This window comes from Vipera berus, assembly GCF_964194415.1.
Source record: "Vipera berus genome assembly, chromosome: Z".
Classification (NCBI taxonomy): domain Eukaryota; kingdom Metazoa; phylum Chordata; class Lepidosauria; order Squamata; family Viperidae; genus Vipera; species Vipera berus.
The window spans coordinates 110,686,675-110,703,273 of record NC_138205.1 but is presented as its reverse complement, the minus strand read 5'-3'; the positions used below and the strand labels follow the sequence as shown (position 1 = coordinate 110,703,273).

At 40.0% G+C, this 16,599-nt stretch overlaps 2 protein-coding genes across 10 annotated transcripts in view; one reads left to right on the top strand and one right to left on the bottom strand.

The window, feature by feature from the left end:
- Positions 1–3,617, bottom strand: part of ANKIB1 (ankyrin repeat and IBR domain containing 1) — a 68,882-nt gene extending 65,265 nt beyond the window's left edge. For all 6 annotated transcript variants that reach the window (XM_081343865.1, XM_081343869.1, XM_081343867.1 and 3 more), the window contains exon 1: positions 3,282–3,617. The gene's annotated coding sequence lies outside the window, so the exon portion shown is untranslated. The remainder of the gene's footprint in view (positions 1–3,281) is intronic.
- An 80-nt stretch (positions 3,618–3,697) lies between these two features.
- KRIT1 (KRIT1 ankyrin repeat containing) overlaps positions 3,698–16,599 on the top strand; it is a gene marked incomplete at its 5' end in the record, with an annotated part of 30,284 nt that continues 17,382 nt past the window's right edge. For 2 of the 4 annotated variants that reach the window (XR_014028552.1, XM_081344351.1), the window contains 8 exons: positions 3,698–3,782; positions 7,837–7,975; positions 10,737–10,896; positions 11,571–11,660; positions 13,066–13,195; positions 14,165–14,408; positions 14,489–14,604; positions 15,686–15,829. Coding sequence is in view for 3 of the 4 variants with exons in the window: in XM_081344351.1 (XP_081200477.1) it covers positions 7,871–7,975; positions 10,737–10,896; positions 11,571–11,660; positions 13,066–13,195; positions 14,165–14,408; positions 14,489–14,604; positions 15,686–15,829 (989 nt within the window). Of the gene's footprint in view, positions 3,783–7,836; positions 7,976–10,736; positions 10,897–11,570; positions 11,661–13,065; positions 13,196–14,164; positions 14,409–14,488; positions 14,605–15,685; positions 15,830–16,599 lie in introns of those variants that run through there. The other 2 variants (XM_081344352.1, XM_081344353.1) reach the window with 2 other exon arrangements.

Below are 16,599 nucleotides of genomic sequence, written 5' to 3'. Positions count from 1 at the left end.
AAGAACAGGCTCCGGCTCAACCCGGCCAAGACTGAGTGGCTTTACGTACCGACATCTCGTTTAGTCCAAGAGGTTCCATCTTTGATTATAGGAGGAGAGATGTTACCTCCCGTTGATAGAGCACGCAATCTAGGCGTCCTCCTGGATTCACGACTCAGTTTTGAAGATCATATTGGAGTCGTGGCTAGGGGGGCATTTGCCCAGATTCGCCTGGTACACCAGTTGCACCCCTTTCTGGACCGAGATGCCCTACGTACAGTCACCCACGCACTCGTTACCTCCCATATAGACTACTGCAATGCTCTCTACATGGGGCTGCCCTTGAAGACCACCCGGAGGCTTCAGCTGGTGCAGAGTGCAGCTGCACGGGTAGTGATGGGAGCACCCCGATACTCCATATTACACCCCTCCTGCGTGAGCTGCATTGGTTACCGGTTGCCTTCCGGGTGAGATTTAAGGTGCTGGTACTTACCTTTAAAGCCCTACATGGCTTAGGCCCGGGATACTTGCAGGACCATCTGCTGCCGGGAACGAATTCCCATCGCCCAGTACGCTCACACAGAGAAGGCCTCCTCAGGGTACCGTTGGCTAGACAATGTTGGCTTGCGACCCCCAGGGGAAGAGCCTTCTCTGTGGGAGCGCCAGCCCTGTGGAACCAGCTCCCCCCTGAGCTTCGGTTGGCCCAAGATCTCCAGTCCTTTCACCGCGGCCTCAAAACACTCCTTTTCCACCTGGCTGACCTGGACTGACAGGGATTTTAATTATGTTTACAATTTTAACTCTAATCTTTAATTTATTTTAATTTTTAATTTTAATTTATTGTACAGAGACCTTTAATTTTGTTGTTGTTAGCCACCCTGAGATAGGGCAGGATATAAGTCCCATTAATAAATAATAAATAAATAAATAAATAAATATAAAAATATATTCATGTAAGTTTTATATATGTATCTGATTTAATTCTCTGGTTTAGCTATTGCTTTCCTTCCCCACTTTTTTTTAATTTTTCCCCTTTTCTTACCTTTTTTAAAAAAGTATTAGAGATAAAACTACTTGGTTCAGAATTTTTTATGAAATTATAGTAAGAGTCAAAGAGTTGTAAAGGCTATTTGAGCTCCCTGAGTCCAATCTCATTAATCTCAGAGATTTATACTAAAATGATTCCCAATAGATTTTATTTAATTCTGCCCATTTCAGTCCCTAAAGATTATGCTTGCTATAGAATATTAAGAGAGAGAAAAACAAGGTAATAAAATCTAACTCAAAATCAAAACCAAATAAATCAGCTTAGGCTTGATATAGTTTGAAATAAAATTATAGAATTTTATGGAATTAACGTGCATGCAATTGCAATAATCACAAACATCTCCAGCGCTTCCATTGGTATATATGGATGTACATAATATGTTGTTGTTCAGTTGCCAAGTGGTATCCAATTCCCTGCAACCTCATGGTATAGGTATATGCTTAATTATACCTATCATTAAGGAACTTTTTCCTAACAATCAATTCCTTACTGAAACTTCAATAGCCTCCACTATATGGTAATAGGGAATAAGTCTCACCCTTCTTTTGTATGAAAGAAAAGTGCTTTATTGCTTTAGTTGTGATTTCTTAAAGTTAGATTATAAAAACACTCATAGAAAGGATTAGTTTACAGTTTGCTGCACCTTTTTCTTTATCAGTTATAGTTTAATTTTTTTTCTGAAAATGTGGCACTCGTAACTGGATAAAGATATGTTGGTTGGATAAATGAGTAATATAATTACTCCCCATACTTTGGAAACTACCTAATTTAAATGCAATTATGCTTAGCAGCCATTCAATTTTATTGGAAATTTCTAAAACATTTTCCTTTCTCAAGCTTTTCAGATAAGGTCCCTTTCATTTAACCACACAAAAGGTTCAATTTAATCCCACAGTTTTAGCCATAAATTCTCATTGTCCATTTTGGGTTTGCCATCTAGCTGAATGCTAGCTGAACTTAAAGGCAACTTTTAAAAATGGACAAATGAAGGAACATCCTATTCAAATGTCTAAGTGATTAAAATCTAAGAGCCTGTCCTCAGGCTTTTGTTTGTAGAGGATAAGGCTACTAAATACATTCAAGTCTAACAGCTGTTTCCATAAACAGTGGACATACTTAAAGATCAATAATAAAAATAGGATAGCTTTAATCACAATCTGAATTCTGTCAATAGAAATAGAAAAATAAAAAGTTTTTCTTGAACCATTCCATGATGTAACAGGGAGAAATTTGATTTGCCTGTTTTGAAAATCACTTTGTTCGCCTAGAAAAGTCAAAGTTAGCAGATAAATTGAATCTGTCACCTGATCAATTTTGTAAGAAAGAAGTGGAAATTTATGTGGTAAATTGGAAAGCACTTCACACTAGCCCCTTACATAATAATTTCTGAGAAATCCGTGCACAGACAGTACTCCATTATCAATCAGTAAATTAACTTTCTACAACTCTAATTTGATGCATGTCTTTTCATATAAAAGACCACATCCTTCAATTCATTGTTAATTAGAATCAATTAGAACCTGTCCATCCTACATCAAAAATTGCCAAAATCTATTGGAAATCTTTATTTTACTTGCTAAACTTACACTGAAAAATAAAACATTTCCCGAGAGGGGGAAAATAATCTACCCCTTCCTCTGGATTACTGTTTACGAGAATAGTCCGAAGGGTGGTGGTGTTTCCAACCCGGCTGCTGGAAATCTCAGCCAAACCGCTCTGAGGCAAAAGCTAAGCCCCGCGTTTTCTGAACCGGACTTTCTTCCACCCGCCTGGGTCTCCACCTTCCACGGGCCTTCCATAGTACCACAGATCCGTCCAACTCGCCCCCATAAACGCCCCCGAAAGGCATTTAAGTTTCGGCTAAGACCACAGCTTTACCGTTGTTTTTTTTATTAAACCTTGAGGCTAATCTGCCTACCGGCGCCGAGATTTGCAGTCTCCCCCGGCCTTGAGCGTCTCCTTCCCAGCAGCGCCTACAGGGAAGGGGCATGAGAAAGTATATGGGGATGGGGAGGGAGATCCCTCTCGTACAAACGGTACAAGGGATACCAAGACTGCGGTTCTCCCTTTTAAGTGCCAGGCGTATCTGGGGACGAAGGAGGAAGACGTCTCGTTCCGAGCACCCTCACACCGTTCCCCTCAGCAACGCTTCCCATCTGCTCTGGGAGCCTCTAACCTTCTTCCATCCACCCCGCAGCGCTCCTGGGGCAACCTCTGCCCGTGTGCCTGTCGGGCCCCCCACCCCCGCGCTTACCGAGCTGCTTTTCCCGGGCGATCGGCCTGCTTTCCAGGCGCCGAGGACAAGGTAGACAGCCGCCGCCGGCTTCCACGGAAGGAGAATCAGGAGATGCAGGAACGAAGCCGGATGAGAATCGGAGCGGCCGCTCCGGAGCGTCTCCACTCCCCGCTTTGTTCCGCGCAGGCGGCAGGGCTGCTCGTAAGGCTGCTCTTCGGAGTGCCGATCCCGTCTGCGGTTCTCTTTCCTCAGCCTCCCCTTCTTCTGACCGGCCCTCACAGCCCCGACTTAAGCCGATCCATCTCCGGCAGCCACAACAAGGCGACTGCTCCTCCCGCGACCAGCGGCGGCGCCCATTTATCAGGCCTCCGACCCGGAACCTTATCGGCCGCCGGAGCCGCACGGGAACCGGATCTAAGGCCGGCTAAATGGGTGGGAGTAGGGCGGAGCCCCGCCGGAGAGAAGCGAAACCCGGGCTTGGAGGATGCGCCTCTTTCTGGAGAGTCTCCAGGCTCCGTGGTAAGGAAAACCGAGAGTTTCCAAAGCTAGAGCGCTCCAGGGCTTTATCTCGCTCTCTGTCCCTTTGGTCCCGCTGCAGATGCTCGTTCAAGGTAGCCAATCGGCGAGCCTCCGCAGCTCCTTCCCTCCCGAAATCGGTGGTCCTCTTATTAAGGACCACTTGGGCTGTCTTTGCGTTGGGAATGCGTGGATCTTTCCGACTGAGACCAGTATGGGTTGTTGCTTAAAATCACTGCATGCAGGAAAAGAAATAATAAAATCTGTGTTCGTATTAATATAGCCTGTTCAGCACTGATAATGCTACCCAGTTTGGGTAACGAAACGTCTGCAAGAAAACAAGCAAGCTCAGAGAGCACCACGGTCCCAGCAGTTACTGATTTCTACTAAGAAGTTATTGAGCGTCAGTTTGGTGTAGTGGTTAGGGCATCGTGCTAGAAAACGGGAGATCTGTGAATTCTAGTTCCGCTTTAGGTACAAAGCCAGCTGGGTGACAGAAGTCCCTTCACTTTCTCTCAGCCCTAGGAAGAAGGTGATGGCAAACAACTGAACAGAACTGAACAGAAATCCCTGTCGAGAAAACTGCAGGGACTTGTCCAGGCAAACTCAGAGAATGATTGTATCTTGTATCTATAGGGACTCCTCTTGTTTAACACTGCTTATGACTGTGTACTTGCAGTCTGTAATCATCCATTCTAAGAAAATTTGCAGCACTATAATTTTGAGAGCAGCCTGTTTGTTGGAGGAGGCCATGAGTTCTAGATCCACCTTAGGCATGAAGCTAGTCAATCCCTCTCAGCCCTAGGATCGAGAAAGTAGGAAACCACTGATGATTTTTTGCCAAAAAAAACCTCTGCAGAGACAACTGCAATTGCCAGGAGTCGAAAACTGAATAAAAAATCTTGATACTACAGGTAGTCCTCAACTTACGACCACAACTGAGCCTAAATTTTTGTTGTAAAGTGAGACATTTGTTAAATGAATTTTGCCCCATTTTATGACCTTTCTTGCCACAGTTGTTAAGTGAATCAGTGCAGTTGATAAGTTAGTAAGCTGGTTGTTAAGTGACTTTCCTTATGAAAAGGTTGCAAAGGTCATCACATGACCATGAGGCACAGCAATGGTGATAAGTATGAACCACTTGCCAAGCATTGCATTTTGATCACATGGTCATGGGGATGCTACAAAGGTCATAAATGGCTTGGGTCTGGGATATTTGAGGGAACACCTGCTGCCAGCATCAAGTTCCCTTCGTCCAGTGCGCTCCCACAGGGAGGGTCTTCTCAGGGTGCCGCCGGTAAAAGATTGCCGGCGGATAACACCCAGGGAGAGGGCCTTCTCAGTGGGTGCGCCTACCCTCTGGAACCAGCTGCCCGTGGAGCTCAGGACTGCCCCTGACCTACGCTCATTCCGCTAGGACCTGAAGACTTGGCTCTTTGAGCTCTCTGACCCAGACTGAGAATTTTAACTGGGGTTTTATTTTCAGGGATAATTTAATCTTTTAATTCTCTTTTAACTTTGTATTTTATATTGATGTGATTTTAAAATGCCCTGTAAACCGCCCTGAGTCCTTCGGGAAAGGGCGGTATATAAATCTAATAAAATAAAATAAATAAAAAATAAAAATAACTGAAAAATGGACATGCCACTTTTTTAGTGCAGTTGTAACTTTGAATGGTCACCAAGTGAACTGTTGTAAGTTGAGGACTACAATGGTTGTTCTACCACCCAGAATGGAAATGTTGCTTTGATAGAGTTTTTGTCCACCACAGTTACATTTAGGGGGACACTTTTATCATCAGTTTCTAATGAGCCTATAAACTGGCCTTCTATTTTAGTGTTCTCTATATAGATATCTTAATGCTATAAAACTGAAAAGAACTATTGCCCAGCAATGGAACAAAATAATATAGACCATATAAACCAACTTGTGGTTGATCTAGATGCCACAATGTGCTACATATTAATATGGTGGCACTCTTAAAAAACTTAATAAACTCCATCTCAACCCTGTGTCATTTTCAAATCAGGCATATCACACATTGCTAACAACCTTTTGACAGTTATATAAGGCAAGAGTCCCATTTGACAATATAGGGAAAAATTTGTTGTTGTTAGCTGCGAAGTCGTATCCAACCCATCGCGATCCCATGGACAACGTTCCCCCAGGCCTTCCTGTCCTCTACCATCTTCTGGAGTCCATTTAAGCTCATGCCTACTGCTTCAGTGACTCCATCCAGCCACCTCATTCTCTGTCGTCCCCTTCTTCTATTGCCCTCAATCTTTCCCAGCTTTAGGCTCTTCTCCAGTGAAAAATATAACATCATAAATGGCAATTTCTCCCATTTTTTAATAATTAAAAGTATCTTTTCTGGAGTTGAGAAACATCAAAGGGAGTCTGCTAGAAGAAACTGACAAATCAAAAGTTTCAACTCTATCTATCATGGCTTCAATAGTGGGTAGTTTTGCCTTTTAATCAAACTATGGCTGAGTGTGTCCAGTTAGCTAAGCCTCAGGCAAATAACCTACATCCTGGCTTTCATTGTGCTTTTTTATGGGGACAAAGATCATAATCTGAAACAGATAGGCCTGTAAGGGCTTCTAAGATTTAAAAGCAGTCAAACCTATTTTTGATCTTACACAATAGTTTTCATGTTCTTTATCTTAAACAGTGAAAAAATGTGCCACCATTTTTTTCAGTAACAGGTAAGAGGGACAAACTCCCAAAAAGGGAGCTTGAAACTTTTGAGTCTTGATTTGGGTGTTGTGTAAATCTAATCAGATGTTTAAGTATAAATTGTAGTTAAGCAAACTTAGGGTTCATTTGCAGGAACCTATATTTACCAATGTAAAAATTTATGTTATAAATTAACAGGTGCTTTGTGAGTAATTATATATGAGTGGCATTCTTCATCATTGTTTATAATCTCACCCCACTGAAAATCTATTCTGTATTTACATTGTAAGCTGGTTAAAAATGTCATGCCTTTAATAATCTATAAAATCATGCTATAATAAATAATACATAATAAAATTGTACAAGGTTTTGTTAGAATAGTCCAAATAAGATTGATCTGTCAAACACTGTACTTTGGTACAGTATATATATTTCATTTAGAATCTTTTTAAAAGATAACTACTTTGACTTTTGAGTTATCAGAAAGTTATAAAGAGCCTTGGTGGAGCAGTGGGCTAATGCCTCCTTAAGTAACACCAGCTTCCTGCAATTAGTGCAGGTTCGCATCCCACCAGGCTCAAGGTTGACTCAGCCTTCCATCCTTCCGAGGTAGGTAAACTGAGGACCCAGATTGTTGGGGGCAATTAAGCTGACTTTGTAATAATGCCGCTTGGGGGTGTGTGTGAAAGCCCTAATAAGCAGGCATATACATAGAATGAAGGCTACTGCTAAGCTTGTAAGCCGCCCTGAGTCTTCGGAGAAGGGCGGGATATAAATGGAATTAAAATAAAATAAATAAATAAAATATAAATATAATTTCAGACTTGTATACAATACCTATAAATAGACAAAGGACTGATTATTTTTGCCCACATGTAGTTATTTTCATATCGGAAACTTGTAGCTTGATATTGAAAGCATCACATGAAAATCAGCTTTGCTAAATCATAATGAAATTGTGTTTGCTTTAATGAGATCTTCAAGTAGAAAGGCTGACTGCAGAAATGCAGCACATGGAGAATTTCATATATCTACCTTTTGAAATAAAGTACTTATATGGAAGAGTGCAGTCTTTGTATCTTTATAGGAAGGGAGGTAATTCAGTCTCTCCCCCTCCAGTGTCTAGCAATATCAAAAATGAAAGCATTAGAATCTTTTCAATCTGTGAGGTTAGCTCACAAACATCTGTTGCAAACTGCAAGGTTTATCTTAAAAAGGATACCAACCTAGCTTTAGAAACTACAGATAGACAATTTCCTGTTGCATATGATTTGCAAGCATATGATTTCATGTAATATTCATGTAGACTAAGAAGGACAGAGCAATTGAAACACTGCTGGTTTTGGAACCTTGTTTTCTGAATGTAATTGTTCTTTTCAGTTTATTTTTTTCCAGTAAGAAAAGTTAACAACAAATGATGGGAAATCCAGAAACTATAACAGAAGCCTATGTGGCTGTCATTCGTCCAAAAAATACTGCAAGCCTCAATTCTCGTGAATATCGTGCTAAATCCTATGAGGTAAAATAAGGGGGGGCGGAGTTTACTTTAATAAAAAGAACTTTTATAATTACCAGTAATTACATTTAGTTATCAATATATCAGTGGTGGGATTCAAATATGTGAACAACTGGTTCTCTGTGTGGATGCTGTTTCCCAAAGTCCATTCTGGGCCTGAGCAACAAAAAAAGTAGCTTTCCATCTTTCCAAGATTGGTAAAATGAGGACCTAGACCATGGGTGTCAAACTTGTGACATCGCTTGATGTGTCACGACATATCGCGACCTTTTTCCCATTGTCGGCAATGGGGTAAGTGCGATTTTGGCGTGACGCATACAGCCTGCGGGCCGGCAGTTTGACACCCCTGGCTTAGATTGTTGGGACAATATACTGACATTTGTAAACTTCTCAGAGAATGCTGTAAAGCACTATGGAGCGGTATTAAGTGCTATTGCTGTTGCTCTCTCTTTTTACTTTATTATATAATTCTTCAATAAATTTAAAACCATTTAATTGTGATAAACTAATTTCAACCATAAACTTTTAAAATATTGGATTTAAAGCAAATCCATGCTTAATGATCAGAACTGACAGAAACAAATAGTGACAAAAGTTCTATTGAAATGTATTTTGACAAATTAAAAAAAGAAAATAAATGTTATATTTTTTAAAAAAAAAGATTCATAGAAAAAAATAATCTATAGTTGATTTATAAAAAAACAAGTCTTGCTTGTAAACATGATGCAATAGTTTTTGAATATGTCCAGAAATTTCTTGACATAGTATTTAGTTATTACTTTCATGAAGTATATATATTTTTGCTGATAATTTCTCCTGACATTAGTTTTATTGCATTTACTTTACATGCAGTAAAGTATGCCCTATTTTACCATTGCTAGTCTGAACTTTTGTGAATTATAATTTCCACAGGAGAATTTTGGATTGGGAAAGATTAGGCTATATTATCCCAAAAGTTAGGTATGTGTTAGTTTTTTAAATAAATATTATCTGGACTGAGTTCGATCCTGTTTCCCCTGATGATGTGGACAGGATTATGGGGAGGCTGAGCTCTACCACCTGTTTATTGGACCCGTGCCCCTCCTGGCTGGTTTTTGCGACCTGGGAAGAGACACGAGGCTGGTTCCAGGCAGTAATAACTGCTTCCTTGAAGGAGGGTATCTTCCCCTCCGCCTTGAAGGAGGCGGTGGTGAGACCCCTCATCAAGAAGCCTGCCCTGGACCCGGCTGTTTTAAACAACTATCGTCCCGTCTCCAACCTTCGTTTTCTGGCGAAGGTTGTTGAGAGTGTGGTGGCGCATTAGCTTCCCCTGTTCCTGGAGGAAACTGATTATCTGGACCCATACCAATCGGGTTTCAGGCCCGGGCACAGCACGGAGATGGCATTGGTCGCGCTGGTGAATGATCTCTAGTGGGCTTGGGACAGGGGTTATTCCTCTGTCCTAGTCCTATTAGATCTCTCAGCGGCTTTTGATACCATCGACCATGGTATCCTACTGCGGCGTCTCAGGGGGTTGGTAGTGGGAGGCACCGTTTTACGGTGGTTCTCCTATCTCTGGGCCGCTCGCAGTCGGTGTTGACGGGAGGGCAGAGATCCGCCCCGAGGCCTCTTGTTTGTGGAGTTCCTCAGGGGTCGGTTCTCTCTCCCCTCCTGTTCAACATCTATATGAAGCCGCTGGGTGAGATCATTCATGGTTTTGGGGTGGGGTATCATCAGTACGCTGATGATACCCAACTTTTTTTCTCCACCCCGAACCAACCCAGTGATGCCCTCACCGTGATGTCCCGCTGCATGGAGGCGGTCCAGGTTTGGATGGGGAGAAACAGGCTTCATCTCAATCCTGCCAAGACTGAGTGGCTGTGCATACCGGCATCTCGGGTTAACCAGACTATTCCATCATTAACTATGGGGGGTGAGGTGTTACCCCCCGTTCATAGGTCTTGTAACTTGGGCATCCTCCTGGACTCACAGCTCAGTTTTGAAGACCATATAGGAGCCGTGACCAGGGGGGCTTTTGCCCAGGTTCGCCAGTTGCGACCCTACCTGGATCGAGATGCCCTACGCACAGTCACTCATGCGCTCGTGACCTCCCGTTTAGACTACTGCAACGCTCTCTACATGGGGCTGCCCTTGAGGACCACACGGAGGCTTCAGCTGGTGCAAAATGCAGCTGCGCGAGTTGTGATGGGGGTTTCCCGTTACTCCCATGTAACACCTCTGCTCCGTGAGCTGCATTGGCTTCCGGGTGAGATTCAAGGTGCTGGTGATGACCTATAAAGCCCTAAATGGATTGGGTCCAGGATATCTGAGGGAACACCTGCTGCCGGCATCAAGTTCCCTTCGTCCTGTGCGCTCCCACAGGGAGGGCCTTCTCAGGGTGCCGACGGTAAAAGAATGCCGGCGGATAACACCCAGGGGTAGGGCCTTCTCAGTGGGTGCGCCTGCCCTTTGGAACCAGCTGCCCGTGGAGCTTAGGACTGCCCCCGACCTTCGATCATTTCGCCGAGACCTGAAGACCTGGCTCTTCGAGCTTTCCGGCCCAGGCTGAGTTTTAATTGGGGTTTTAACTGGGGTTTTATATGTTTTATATTTTTTCAGGGATTTAGTTTAATCTTTTTAATTGTTCTTAATTTTTGTATTGATGTTTTTATGCCCTGTAAACCGCCCTGAGTCCTACGGGAAAGGGCGGTATATAAATTCAAATTCAAAATAAAATTAAATTAAATTTTTGCGCTTCGCTAATATTTAATTTTATCACTGCAAGATTTTGTTACTTGAGGTTCCCATTGAAGGACATAAGAAAAAGAGGAGGAAAATGTTATTAGAAACTAAGATTCAGGAAGGCAGTGATACAACCCAAAGCATCCTGGACTATATACTGGAAACCACCAAACCAATTTCACCAGGAAACCAAGGGATTAAAGGTAATGATGGCTTTAATACTTGTGTTCTGTGTTTTCCTATAACCAACCAAAAAAGAAGAATATTTCCAAACTCTAATCCCATCAGTTAATAATCCTGCCTCATGCTTGGTAGCATTCAATCCAACTAAAATATTGTTCTAATTCTCTGAATGCTTGCTAGAAAAGATGCATTTTGATTTCTTTTTGCAGTATAGATGATTTTATCTATCTAAAAGAAAAATGAAAAGTTCTCCTGCTTTTAAATACCCTTTCTCTTGTCTTTTCTAATCTAATTTCAGATGCTTTGAGTAAGTCCTTAAATGTTGATATATGGTCAGAAAGTACAGAAAATAAGCTTTTATAATATTTAAACAGCTTAGGTCCCAGTTAAATACTTTCTAATGTATTGGTGTGTTATAGCAGTTTTTCCTAAAGATCATCAACTATGTACTGTAAATCAAGAGGCAGGACGAAGTCTTACTTGATAATTTAAAATCATCAATGATCTGATAACCCTTTGTATTCACAAGCATTTTTATATCCACTGTTACTTCCAAATCTTCAGATTTTTCAAGAATATTTCTTGAATTCTAAATTTGGAGGGCATCAATCAAGTTTTCAGTATATTTTATATGTGGTAGAAAAATACTGCTTCATCTATTTAATTGACAAAAAAAATTCTTATTTATATGAAGGAAAAAGAGTTCTGCTAATGAAGACATTTCCTCTTGGTGAGGACACAGGCAAGGACGCATCTCTTTTCGTTGTACCAACAGTTGTCAAAGGTAAGATAAAAAGTGCATTTTAAAAGTACAGTTGTTAATCAAAAGTGAGAAAATACTCTGTATATATGTATTGCTTTTGTTGGAGAATTTTTTGAAATTCTCTATATTAGTTTTGATGTGGCTTATGTGTTTTTTTTATTTGTTGATTTTTTATGTGGCTGTTGTTTACGTTTATGTGATACAGATGAATAAGTCACCTATGCTGTTTATTTAACTAATCCCATTACTTTCTTTTGCCTAAATGTGCATTTTACAGTGTTTATGAAAACACGTTTATGTCTCAGTCTTTTTTTTTTGGTTATCTTTCACTAATCTCATTAGCATTTTTTTGTGAAATCAGCCATGGAGAAGAAAGTTTTATGCCAGTAGTTACCAATATGTAGGAAGGTACTACAGATGATTCTTGGGCAGGCATTTTTAATGCACATCTAAGGATTTCCTATTTTTTCTATGGTGACTAGTGGTACTACTGCTTTAAAAACTGTCAGTGATGTAATTATCTGTGTAAAACATTGATTCACAAACATTACTCCAAGTTGTCCATGGAGATTCTCAATCTATAGTTATACCGAGGGCTTTTTTTCTCATAGAACGCTCAGAATGGAGTTCCGGCACCTTTTTTGGATGGAACCTTGTAGGGTAGGCAAGGCGGGTTGTGTGACATGTGTGAGTTCTGGCACCTTTTTCTTTTACAAAAAAAGCACTGGTTATACCAAAGGTGGTTTTTCAAAATGCAGCTGGACTTTCTTGGTTTTTTCCTTGAAAACCTTTCGCTGAAGAACTGAAGAAGAACTGAAGAAGCTTCTTGGCCTTTTGGACGACATCACTCCAGGTTCCAAAGATAGATTTTTGCCTTAAAACAAAGATGCTTTCTTTAATTTTTTAAATTATAATATTTTTACTTTACCAGTTTATCACTTAACTAGTTTATCTTCTGGGCTATAATTGTTTTGCCAATACTTACCGTAAGTTTGCTAGAGTATTTTAAGTTTATTATTAATTATCATTCACTGGATATTCATCTTCCTTAAAATGATTTGTTTGTCATTATCTGTAAACTATGAACTTTGGCTGTTTCTTTATTAATATCTTAGAGCCATAAGCCATATTTTTTCTTTAGCTTATACAGTTTTGTTTAGACATTCACAGAAAAGAAGCAGGAGCAACCAAGAATCCATATTTGGTTAAAATGATACTTGAAGGACTACAATGGCAAATTATGAGGCCTTTGTAAGCAATTTTTCCCCCCAGAAATGAATTACTGCAGTTGGATGATACGGCAGTAAAAGTATTTCTGTTCAATCTAAGGAGAATATGTTGAAAAATATACCTACGGGAATAAAAGTATGAAAGTAAAATGTAAAAAGACAGCTAAAAGAATTTTTTTTTAATTTTTTCTTTATAGATAATACAAAATATGTTTACAGTCCTGGATGCCCAGTTTTCTACTGTTTACAAGACATCATGAGAGTCTGCAGTGAATCCAGTTCTCATTTTGCTACAATTACAGCTAGAATGTTACTTTTCTTAGATAAGTAAGAAATGTTTTATCTATCTATCTATCTATCTATCTATCTATCTATCTATCTATCTATCTATCTATCTATCTATCTATGTATCTTAACTTTTCTGAGATACATAGTGCCTGGTGCATGGAATGGAGAAATGCATTTTGTATCAAATATGAAATAAAAACTATGGGACAGAAATTCAACTGAACTTTTCTGATCCAGTTATAATACAGTTGAATGAAACTCAAAACACTTCGATAATTATAAGTTTCAGCTACCCCCCCCCAACCCCCCCGCCACAACTCCGTGGAGAGGTCTGAGAGGGCAAATGTGGTGAGGCATCAGTGTTTCACATATCTTTCCTTCTTCGTGGGTCAGCCTGCCTGTCCTCCATACCCCTCCCTACCTGATGGAGCTGTTTGCTGCCACCTTTGAAGTCTAATGCAACATATCCAACAAACTCAGGTGTTCCATTTGGGAAAGTAAAAGGAAAGGAAGCTTGGATAGATATGATGTAGTATTGTTGAATAAAAGGGCAGCAACCAAATGGTGATGTTATTGTGTCTGAATTCAAGTGTAACATATCCAGCCTACCTATCCATTCCTTACATCTTGCTACTACCTTTCTTTCCCTTACTTCTCCATAACTGCCATCATCATATCCTGCCATTAGTGGCTTTGGGTTTTTCCCATTCTTCTCACCCTAAAATACTTCTGGTTGGAGCATACATGTTTCAGATCCATGTCCTGATGAAATGTTTTAGTCTAAATATGAACCATCCACAAATAGTTGTTACATGCATGTCCCTAATGTATTTATATGTACATTCCTGCCAGAATTCATACTTTAAAAAGGGCATGTTAACAGAAATATTAATAGTATATGTAAAATGATCCCTACCATTTATAAGTGGGGCAGTATGGAGCAATCATCCTGTTTCTTGTCTGATTACAAAGGTAATACTGATGAGTCTAACCCATTCTTTTATGCAGATGGTTAGAAGAACGGCATTCGCAGTCACATTCAATCCCAGCTTTATTCAGACCATCTCCTTTAGAGCGAATTAAAACAAATGTTACAAACCCTGCCTATGCTCTTGAACCCGGACAGAGTGAGAGTTCCCTTCACATGGGATACACTGCGTTGGAAATCAAGAGCAAAATGCTTGCGCTAGAGAAGGCGGACATGTGTATTTACAACCCTTTATTTGGATCTGATCTTCAATACACCAACAGAGTAAGAAGAAATAATTATTAATATCACTTTTGGGCTTATTATTTTCATTTTGGGCTTTAAACTTTTTAAAATATTTCCAGGTGGACAAAGTGGTTATAAATCCGTACTTTGGACTTGGAGCTCCAGATTATTCAAAAATACAGATTCCAAAACGGGAAAAGTGGCAGCGCAGCATGAGCAGTGTGATGGAAGACAAGTACTATGTTATTTTTATTCATTTTAATTGTTTGTTGTTGTTTTAACCAGTCATAACTGACTCTTGGTGAGTTTATACGCAAGTGCTCTCCATGCTGTCCTGTCAAGCACAGCTTTCAATTGTTGGATATTCCTTTTTGTATCATGTTTTATATCAGGCATGTCAAACTCATGAACTCACATGACATTGCGCAACGTATTGCGACTTTTCCCCCATTGCCGGCAAACTGTTTTGGCAGTTTGACATGCCTATTTTATATTATCAAGTCAGTGTGTTCTTGCCCCTTCTTCTTGTTCCACTAACCATTCCTAGCATCATTGACTTCTCCAATGAATTTGCATGCATGACACGGCCAAAGTAAATGAGGTGTTAGCTTCTAAGGATGTGTCTGGTTTTATACAATTCAGCATCTTTCTGTTGGTTGGTATGGTTGTCAATACACAATAATTTATGCTAGCAGCACAGTGCAAAGGTGCCAATTTTAATTATATTTTCATTCAAATAATTTTCTTTTTTTAAAATAAGCCTTTGATAAGCTTTATTTATTGATTTTATTATTGCTTTTGGTAGGGCGAAAGCTCTTAGAAGAGGAATGGCACCTAAGTACCAATACCTAAACAAACTCTGCTGATACGAAAACTTACACAGGATCACTCGTAGTTAATGTTTGAACAGGAGCCCAAAAGGAAATTCTAAAGCAGTAAACTAGACTGGAAAGTTACAAAAACATGCTAAAAATAAACTGTTTCTAGTGCTGCCAAAAAACTATATAGATGAGTGTCTGAAAGCATTGGGAATGGAATTCAACATGAAGTAAACCTTTCTTATATATAATATACAGAACATATTTTAAAAAGGTTTTGTCAAAAGTGAATGGATTTTTAAAATGAAATATGTTACTGGACTAGATCTTTGAAATATAATATAAACTTGGCATGTAATTTGTTCAAGTGTATTCACTTGCACACTGCATTATAAAATTGATTCATACACCATTTTGTGCACATTCATAATATCTTATATTCTAACTGCTTTCTACTGAGACACAATTTAAATATTATATCTTTTTTATTTCTTTTAGGGAACGTCAGTGGGTTGATGATTTTCCTCTTCATCGCAGTGCTTGTGAAGGTGATACTGAATTATTGAGTCAACTTTTGGATGAAAACTTCTCAGTAAATCAGTTGGATAGTGACCACTGGGCACCTATCCATTATGCATGCTGGTGAGTTCAATGCAGTTGCAGATCAACCTAGAATTGTTCAGAATTAAACTGATTTTAATATGGAAAAAACTCATTGCAAAGCTTGTGACTAAAGTCACAATGCCACATTTCGGTCTCCTTCCTGATTACTCCTTGAGGTGCCAAAATAGAGCTGATCCAACAGCCATCCAGCTCCACCTCTGATATAGCCAAAGATTCCTGGATGAAAAAGCATGTCAAGTTGTGATAGATCAACAAAAAAGGATTGATCTTCTGATGGTGTAGATCAGACATCAATATTCCAGGTTAACAAGAAAATTACATCATCATTCAAAGATAGTCAAATGGTTTGGATTTGATTTTAGTGAGCTAATCACCTGAGATCATTGTATTGAGCTGAAGAGCCAATGGGAAACAACCAAGCCTCCTGCAAGAGTTAGCTTATCTCATGCAAATTCTGTAATTGTTCCTGGGGATCTTGTTCTTAGAATACAAAATCAGCACAGGCCGATAAAGTTTGTGTTGCAGGGACATTTTTCAGCAACAGTGGGTGGAGGATTGATGGTTCTTGCTATATGCTGCTCTGCACAATTAGATCAGCAAGACATCTGCCTCCTGCTCCCTATTTGTTGTTTATAAATCCAACTGTATATAGCAATAGCACTTAGACATATACCAATTCATAGTGCTTTTTAGCTCTCTCTAAGCCAGACGTGTCAAACACAAGGCCCGGGGGCCGGATCCGGCCCACAAAGTGGTTTCATGTGGCCCGCGAAGCCATCCTGGAAACA